At 43.3% G+C, this 9,484-nt stretch overlaps 1 protein-coding gene across 1 annotated transcript; it reads left to right on the top strand.

Annotated features, from left to right (window-relative positions):
• Nucleotides 1-6,072: 6,072 nt before the first annotated feature.
• Nucleotides 6,073-8,669, top strand: CCL20 (C-C motif chemokine ligand 20). The gene is made up of 4 exons (XM_054639720.2): nt 6,073-6,863; nt 7,092-7,206; nt 7,922-7,999; nt 8,173-8,669. Exons 1-4 carry the CDS (start codon nt 6,782-6,784, stop codon nt 8,198-8,200), a joined length of 303 nt encoding a protein of 100 aa, XP_054495695.1. The 5' UTR covers nt 6,073-6,781; the 3' UTR covers nt 8,201-8,669.
• Nucleotides 8,670-9,484: the final 815 nt, after the last annotated feature.

The raw sequence follows: 9,484 nt of genomic DNA on the forward strand, positions 1-9,484 counted from the left end.
CAAGTAGTGTAAAGTCCTGCTGGAAGAGCATTTGTCACATTTTCATAAGTGGTCATAACAAGCTGGCTGCTTCATTTAATGCTAAACCTCTAATGACAACTGAAACCATTTTAAAATAAGTCCATTATGCTGCTAGTGTTTGCTTAAATGTAAGAATTCTTGCACTTAAAATGTCCCGAGTTCTTCTAATACCTTGATTTCTTGCCAGCTCCAAAGAGTTTTGATCATAAAGTTATTAAATTTTTTAGGGGTTTTGTTTTTGTTTGTTGTTTGGTTTTTTTCATCAGCAGTGTGTAAGGTTTTATCCCTTCCATGAAGAATTTTTTTTTTTAATGTGGCCCAAGTTTTTCTTCATGTGCCTTCGCCTTCCTGTGAGTTCTTTCAAAGACAAAGCAGTTACAGTGTATGTTATACCCTGGTGCTCTGGCCCTGGTTGCCATGTGCCTCAATGTCCTAGGTCAGGTACAAGCACAAATAGAAAAAGGACCAGTCTTTGATCTGAGGAAGGCTGAGCCTACTTACTTGAGGAGATGTTCTTGTAAAACACAGGTCACTTTGGAATAGCACATTTCTGTCAAGCCCGGATTGCTTGACTTAAAACATCTTTTCTGGCTTAAAACAGTTTTTCTGTCTCTGGTTCTTGCCTTGCTTACAGGAGCCCCGATGACTGTGAGCAGGCTTGAGTGGTTGGACACAGCACCCTCCTCAAAGCCCTAGCCAAGAGCCCGACCAACAGGGCACTTCTGGGGCTGGCTGCAGTTGTCTGGACTAGCAGTAAGCAAGAAAGACTCTGAAAATAGGGACAAGCAAGGGAATGCTTGAAACAGCCAAGCAAACTCTGCAGAAAGAGAGGAAAAATTACCCTGGCAAATGGCTTTCTTCACAGGAGCTAGGGCAAGGCTGCTCTTTCTAGGGCCTCTAAATGCCTCTTGCAGAAATCAAGGGGTGATAACCAAGGTCCAGAAAAGGGGTATAGGAGGGTGAGAGAGTCAGTGATATCAGTTGTGTTATGCAAATAACCTGTAACAGTCAGGATGGAAGGGATGTGGTGGTGTGGTTTCCTTGGGAAAAGAGCAGGCCTCTTGGAAAGAGGGAAGTCCAAGGAATTTGGTTTGGGCAACTGTGGTTTAAAGCTCCTCACAGGAAAGTCCCTATAACGTAACCCTGTAGAGGTGAAAAGCTGCAGTGATTGCAGCACTTGTCTTGAGAGGGCCTGTGTCCACAGCTGCTCTGCCAGCCCTCATGACACAGCCACTCCAGTGTTAACTAACAGCTATTCAAAACAATCTTGATTGGTTTTTGTTTGGCAATCCCAAATAAGCAGGAATTGCTGGGTATTTTTAAGCAGGTCTTCCAGTAAGACATGACAAAACGCTGGCTGTGTTCACAATGTACTGAGTAGTCCAAGTAATCACATATTCTGTATGTCAAGTATGACTTGGTAAAAAGTCATTTCATGATTTCTCTTGGTCAACTTAAAACATTACCACTTCATGTTGTTTAGTTCTTTATTCTCTTTTCTTTATAAGGTTTGGATTATTTGTCTTAGGTCTTCCTGAGGAAGCAAACTCAACACAAAAAAGCAGCTTCCTATTTTCTTAATAGTTCTCTCCTAATTTTATACAAAACCATGTTTCAATTGAATTAATGAACAGTTTCAGCCAACCTAAAACTGCATTTTAATGAAAAATTTAAGTCACAGATTTTCTTCCTCCCTACTTCTGTTCTTGTATTTTACTTTCAAGATTCAGAAAATGTCACATATTTCTCTTTCATAATTGCCAAGGCATAGTATCTTTTTCTCCCCTTTCTGAATTAAACATTTTTAAAGTGCAAGCCCTCATTTTATCAGTACCAGAAGGCATTTTCATGTTCAGGCTGTGGATTTTGGCTCCACCTGGCATGGTCCTGCCCCTCCTTCTGCACTGAATGTGGGGTATGGAGAGTGTTTTCATACATCCATCCTCCATGTACTCATTCTTCTCTCTGGCTGCAGTTGCACAGGGTTTTTTCCCCTTCCTAAATACATTATCCCAGAGATGATACCACTGTCAGTGATGGGCTCAGCCTTGTCCACTGAGTCCTTCCTTGGAGCCAGCTGGCATTGGCTCTGCCAGACATGGGAGAAGATTCTAGCAGAGAATCCACCACCAGTGCCTATCCAAAACCCTGCCACACAAATCCAATGAAGACTTTTTCTCATTCTTCTTTCCAGTTATAGGCTTTGCCATCACATTTGAGAGGTCCCTTTCTGTGAAAAGGTGTTGGCTACCCCAAGGGACTGTAGACAGAGTAGAGTTAACTTTGCAGAGAGAAATCTTCCTTCAGAACATTAGATATTTAGTTTCTGTATGTAGGTAGCAGGAAGCAATCAGCAGTGCTGAGATGCTGCCGGGATGCTCATGGCAGGTGCACCAGGTCTCCTCATAACCTGCACTTTCCATAGATGGGGAGTTAATTTCTCCCAACAGGCACAGATCTTGTCCATAATTGCTTCAAAGCAATGTCATTCAATGTTATTTCTAGATCTGTAACGTATGAAGTGCAATCTCTAATTAGTGAAAATTGGCTTCTTCCTCAGATAACAACTTTTGTCAGTCATGCAAGTACTGAATTGCCTGAAATCACTGGATTGCATCACAGCCTCTACAGCTCCAGAGATATTGAGCAAGTTACCTCTGGAACTTTTGTGCTTGGTACTTATTATGCATTTACTCATCAGAGATTATGCAATGATTAAATCCCCGTATTTGGCCATGTTCCTTCCGGCTACTGCCTTCTCATGCACTTTGCTTTATCAAAGGAGTCCTAAACCTCTGGAAATTACAGAAGGGAATTTCCCCCATCTGGTTTTGTGTTTCCTGGATGATCAGCAGTATTGCTGTACAGTTTTATTTACATCAATTCAGAAAAGGTACTAGTAAGCAATAAAACAATATCTCTTTGTGAGGATGAAAAACATGGAAACTTGTTATCTGCTAGTTCATTAACAACTGGCAGTATGTTTCTCATCTTATTGTGGGGCACAGGTAAAGATACTAATAGTGGCTGACATTCAAGTACTTTATTCTAGTCTTTCATCTTTAATGGTAGACCTAAGCCCATAAAGTGACAATAATCAAATGGTTAATGATTATAAAGTTCCTTCTCTGTCTTTCTCTTCAAAAGTCCATGAAGTATTTTAACCTTTCCATGAAAACTAGGTAGACTGCTCCTGTGCTTTTCTGTGATGGGGAGAATGATGTGGTAAGACCATGCCCTCCCCTGCAAATTTTTTTACTCTGTATGGAGGTGTTTATCAAGGTTGAACTATTAAGTCCTCTTCAGCACTTCAGACTTTCAGCAAATATTTCTGTGAGTAAAAGTCGTTTGGGATATAAAAGAGGAAGCATATTATCAGGATGCAGCAGCTTGGTGACCAGAGAAAGTTGCCCCTGGCTGTAGCTTTGCAGTTGGTGTCTGAGAGCAGTTTGACTCCCCAGCTCTCCTCTTTAACATCCCCAAGCTGTTCAGCACCATCAGTTCCCCAGTATTGCTTGGGGAAAGGCTCAGTTTTCCCTAATGCATTTCTTCCACAGGTCTGACTGCATCGCTCTGCAGCACTGGCACCTAGGCTGTCTTTGCTGTTATACCCACAGGAGGGGTTTGAGCCTGTTTTCTCTGGCCCCTGGAACAACAGGAGGAAGCTTAGGAGAGGATGAATGCTTTGTCAGTCTGTGTTTTGCTGCTCTGCCTTACTGTGTCTGCAGTTATTGTGAGGGGATCTGAGGAGGGACAACAGGAGGGAGAGAACCTTCTTTGCTGAGAAGCTTACAGCAAAGTCAAGTCAGGAAGACAAATAAGTCAGGGAACTAAAATAAGAAACAAACAGCTAAATGTGAAGAACCCAGAAAAAATAATTTAGGGTTGACTGTGGCTTGGGAAGGAGCCCAAGTTTAAGATCATGTTCAGGGAAAGACCACATCCAGCTTGAGTATCTGCAAGGCTGTTCAAGCTAGGCTTTCCCATCCTGGGCAACCTGTCCCAGTGCCTCACCCACCTGCTATGGCTGCTCTGTGCCTGATGGGAGTTTCTCTTTTCACAGCTTGTGGCTGATACCTGTCATGCTTTTGCTGTACCCTCTGAGGAGACTCTGGACACAGCCCTCCCTACACAGGCCCCAGGGCAGGGAAATGATGGCTTCCCTTGACCTGGTGTAGCTTTTGAAATGCAGTAGTGTTAAGACACTGAACACATTTATATGGCACCTGCAACTGAGCCAGGAACAGGTTTGGAGGTGCCACTGCCACTGGCCACCCTGGGGCCTGGCAGCCTCATCTCTTGGCTGTGTGGCAGTCCCTGGCCAGCCCACACGGCCCCACTTGGTGACACAGGTGCCAAAGGAAACCAGGTTGAAAGTTTGGTTGGGTCAGGGTGGACAACAGTCACTGTCCCCTCACTCCCAGGGAATAAAGAAAAACACTTCTCTGGGACATATAAGCACCTCCTTGTTTTTATATATTTTTTGCCTTCTGTTTCCACTAGGGGTTTGTGAAGGTAAAGAATGATAAGATACAGTTATGTGTCATATCACAACTAGCAGAGCTTTCTTCAGCTGTTTGCATTAAACCTTTTTGGATTGTTTTAACTACTTTGTGCAAATAAACTGAAGGCACTCTGTATACACCAAGTACAAACAAAATGACAGTGCTCCTGAAGTTGGGGCCATCCTTGTGGCTGTTGTTCCAAATGTAAATCTTAACTTAATTTCCTAAAACTAACAAAAAATGAGATAAAAGGAACACCTTTTAAAATGAGCACGTGTCCAGCTGTGACAAGGTACATGGCCAGCCACGGTCAGTTGTGGGAACCACAGCTGTGATGGAACTGCCTGAGGGCAGGACTGGACAGTTGTGGGAACCACAGCTGTGATGGAACTGCCTGAGGGCAGGACTACAGGGTTAGGGCTGTCTGAGGAGTGTCATTTCCCTGGTATCCAAACTGCTGGGGCTTAGGTAGAAGTGTCAAAGCTCAGATGAGGAGATTCTGTCCAAGAAGCACTCAGTGGAAAAGAAGTAGAGCTGTAGAGTCACAAGGAAGGCATGAGGTGCAAGGCCACCTCCATATGGATAAGGAAATGGCATATGAAATGCCAAAGCTGGGTATAGGTATAATAGGTTTGGGATCCATGAAACCTGTATGTAAAAGAAAAAAACTACCATTCTAGTCAGCTAGTTTCAGGCATTGCCTAATGCTGACAGTCTTTAAAGCAGTGCAGACATAGCTGCATACGGAGAGCATTGATCTTTTTGAACTTTTGTGGTATTTCACTATGATCCATAAGACAGTTACAAAAAGCTGCATTCATTAGGGTATGGGTTCTTTGTTGCCTCCTCCCCATCCTCTGGCCAGTTGCTGTGGCTCTGCAGAGAAGCATATCCAGTATATGTGATGCCATGCACACTGCAAGGCTGCTCATGTATATGAAATTTCATATGAAATTCCCTCAATTCTCACTATTACATAGAGAAATTAGTTTCTCTGAATAACAGTCTGTTCTAGAGTTCAAGCTGTTTCCATTTCTGCAAATCACCCTTTGAGAGAGGTACTGGCACTCTGTGAAGCATAGAAGACCTGTAATTATGCACTGCCTATGACTGTCCATTGACTCTACCTTAAGAGAAAGCTTGATCACTTAAAGCTCAGGTTACTCTATAAGCACCTGGAGCTGGCAGCAGCTCCTGTGAGCACTGGCTGGCCGGGACATGGCCTGCAGCCATCACAGTAGTTTCACAAAGATCCCTAAACAGCATGGGAAAGTTCCATCCTTGAGTAGCAGCTCAAACAATGTACTTGGAGTGGTGACAGAGCCTCTCCCTGGTGGTTTCTCTAGAGCTGTGCGTGGCAATTTTAAGATTGTTTGTAATTTTGTTGAATGTTCACAAGTTACAATACTCTGGTACAGTTTGGGAAAGCAACAAACTAGAGCTATTGTTTATGAAGCACATTAATGCATTCTAGAAAGCACAGATTTGGAGAATATAGGCCCCATTTCAAGTTTCTTTTAAGCTCACTCTGTTGCAGATGAAATAGTTCAGACATGTAATGAGCTGCAGGAAGTCATGGCAAGGAATATATGATTAAGGAAACGAAAACCCCATTTCCATGGATACTCAATCCTGCTCATGTGTCCCTGCCAATACTACAGTCCAGAGCTCAGAAACAGTAATCTGGAAAGTCCAATGTTACGGTGTTGGCCAACCAGGAAATATTAATGTAGCACTTTGGTGTTGGTGCAGCTTGTGACCCAGCTCCTTGCCACACTGAAATGAATCTGGCTGGCTCAGCCCACCTGCCTCTGCTCTCAGGCTGGGTTCATTAAACTAGAGCACAGCAGACACACAGTTTCTGTAGGTAATATTTAAAGTTACCTACATTGACTTTCCTCATTTCACAACCCACACTCCTACCCCCAAAACTACACACGCTTCACCCACAGAACCATTACCTCACAGCCTTTTATTTCCTTTTCTTTCAGACTGAATCTTTTAAGCAACTTTAAAAACATTAGAATATTCCCCAGCACACTGTTATCTCCGTTTGTAGTATCCGGAAGGAGAGCCGAGGCCAGGGCGAGATGGAATGTGCCATGGGGAAACCTGCTGATGACATGGAACCGCCCAGGTGGTGAATTCCCGGGCTCCTGCCACCCCTTTATAAGCAGGTGGAGGTGCGGCAGGGCTGGCAGGAGCAGCAGGCACAGCCAGGCACTCGCTGGAGCACAGCTGTGTGTGCAGAGGGAATGACTGGCTGCAGCAGCAAGAGCATGGTCCTGGTCTCCCTGCTGGGGCTCCTGGCGCTGCTCCTGTGCGGCACCTCGGAAGGTGAGTGACCTCAGGTGCTCTGCTCTGGGAAGGGCTCCTGCTGCTGCTCACAGCTGGCAGCAGTGAGGGGCTGAGCTGGAAGGGAATGGTTTCAGCAAAGTGTGCTGTCTCCTGTCTCATCCCCCTCTTCTGTCATGGGTGAGCTGGATGGCTGGGGTTGAGCAGAGAGTGCCTTAGACAGCAGGGCCAAATGGAGTTTATTTACCTTCTTGTTGTCCTTCATTCCAGCACAAAGTAACCAGGACTGCTGCCTGTCCTACACCAAAGTGCGTCTGCCTAAGTGGGCCCTGAAGGGTTACACGGAACAGCTCCCCAGCGAGGTCTGCGACATCCCTGCCATCATGTAAGTTACTTTCTGAACCTCTGCAGTTTTTTCTGACATGTATTAACTTTAGGATGTCTGTTTGGGCTAAACCAAGGATTTGAATGTTATAAGAGAGATTTTTCCTGCCTTTTCAAAAAGTTGAATTAACTGAAGAAATTGTATATCACACCTGTAAACAAAACACACAACCTCTAGCTGATAGGGACTGCTAACCCAAGGGACAGTCATACAATGTAAATAATAAATCTGACTCTTTAGCAATCAGCTGTGCAAACAAGGTTCTGTCTCCAGCTAAGGGTCATTCTGGCCAACACAGAGTGCTCCCTTGCCAAAACCTGTAAACAGATACATAAGTGACAAGATTTCTTCTAATTCACAGGGATCGGATGTTTTACTTACAAGGTTTTGGCCTAGATGTTGATCTGTCACCTTAGCTTAACAGCACCTATTCTCAATTTTACAAATTGTTTCTAGCATCCAGCAAACGTCTTTGCCTAAACAGATCAAATAAATTGAACAACATTTTATGGTGCAAAAAATGATCCCTGAGACTGAAGTAGCTATTGCATTTAACTTTCTTTTTCTTCATATAATATTGGAGGGATTTGGAGCATCCATATCTAGCTACTGTTTACAAAAGCAGTTTCTATTGGTCATTATATAGAGTAACTGTACTCCACACAGCAGTTATTGGCAGGGATTTCTGATTTCTTTACCATTATTTCTTTACCAGTTTCCACACTGCCAGTGGGCTGAATGCCTGTGTAAATCCTAAGGAAGGCTGGGTGAAGAAACATCTCCTTTTCCTGAGGTAGGAATCCATCTCTTTCCATCTTCTGTCAGACTCAGCTACTCCTTTCTGGAGTCTTCTCAGAGACAGTCATGTCACATGCCCCCTTTTCCACCTGAGCTATTCTCTCAGGGGAGAAGAGAAAACTATAATTGAGGTCATTATTTATGTGTGTTCTCTCTTCCTTTTAACAGCCACAGGCTCAGGAGGATGTCAGCCTGACGCAGTTTCCAGCAAGGAGCTGAACACAGACGTGGTTGAAGAAGCACTTGAGGCTCCTAGCTGAGGTGGTTTGTACACTGCTGTGTGCTCACTCACCTCCAACTCTGGCTTCTTTGGAACCATGAACTTCTTGAGTTGATTCATATTGCATCGCTGTTTTGCTTGAGTTAAGCATTTTGTTACAGTTTCTATTTTTACTAATATGTTTATGTTACTGATAGGACATGAGTACTGTTTAGTAAGGTCTACCTTGAGCTGTTGTACAGAGTGTGAATTTTATTAAGTTTATTGCATGTTGGTTTTGTTTTCTTCAGCATATGTAAAGCAGGTTATTTATTCTGTTTATTTTGTTATTGTCTTGTGCCAAAATGTTTCCTTTAAGCTGTAGTTAGCATTATAATACCTCTTGAATTATTGTTAAACAAAGTCTGTTTGTAGAAAAAAAATGGTAACTGGAGATTTAAAAAAATTAAATGTTAAAATCAGTACTCTCTGTGATATGTTTATTTCTTTTTAATTGGAAACATGACGTGCCCTTGAAATTAATTGCTTTGTTAAGAGCTTCCAGCTGAAACAATTGCACAGGTGTGTTGACACCTGTTACAACCACTTTCCACCTTACTCACTTTGCTTGCCCTAGGGGTAGCCATGACCTCCACAGGATATAATTCCTTTCTCACCCCCAGCCAGCTCCTATATATCAAGTTTTGTTTACCATGAAGATTTAGCTTCATCTTAACCAGACTTGAGAGAATTCCTTTTGCCAGTTTCTCTATTTATTCAGGAGGAGCCTTACACATTGTTACTGGGCAAGCTTCTCTAGCATATCCACCAGGAGGATTCATTGTGGTAACAGTCTGCTCTCAACCTAAAGGGCTTTCTCTAGTGGAGAAACTTGCAGTGCTTTCCTCTGCTTTTTGTGTCTGCCTATGGTATCCTATGGCTTTCGGCACAATGAGGTTTTCCTGATGCAGCAGCTCTTGATGGAGGTCAGGGATGCCTGATAAAATAATGAGACCTTATGGAAGAGATGGGTGCAGTCAGGCTGGGGAAGGCTGTTCAGCTTTTTATCCTCTATTACATGGCCCATGTGGACTTCAGGGATGTGACCAGATAGGGTGGGCAAGTGAAATCCTCCCACTGTCAGCACCAGAGTCTTATGGATAAATTTACATCTTACCTTTTATTATCTATTAGTCATAGAAATACAAGCACTAATTTTAATTTAATTTTTAAACTTAAAGGCAAAGTATTTTTGGTGCCCTTGAGAGAGGAGCTGAGAGA

This window comes from Agelaius phoeniceus, chromosome 10 (assembly GCF_051311805.1).
Source record: "Agelaius phoeniceus isolate bAgePho1 chromosome 10, bAgePho1.hap1, whole genome shotgun sequence".
Lineage (NCBI taxonomy): Eukaryota > Metazoa > Chordata > Aves > Passeriformes > Icteridae > Agelaius > Agelaius phoeniceus.

Coding starts and splice junctions, on each gene's coding strand:
- CCL20 (XM_054639720.2), top strand. CDS start 6,782: ATGACTGGCTGCAGCAGCAAGAGCATGGTCCTGGTCTCCCTGCTGGGG. Junction 6,864..7,091: donor CCTGTGCGGCACCTCGGAAG/GTGAGTGACCTC, acceptor CCTTCATTCCAG/CACAAAGTAACCAGGACTGC. Junction 8,000..8,172: donor AAACATCTCCTTTTCCTGAG/GTAGGAATCCAT, acceptor TCCTTTTAACAG/CCACAGGCTCAGGAGGATGT.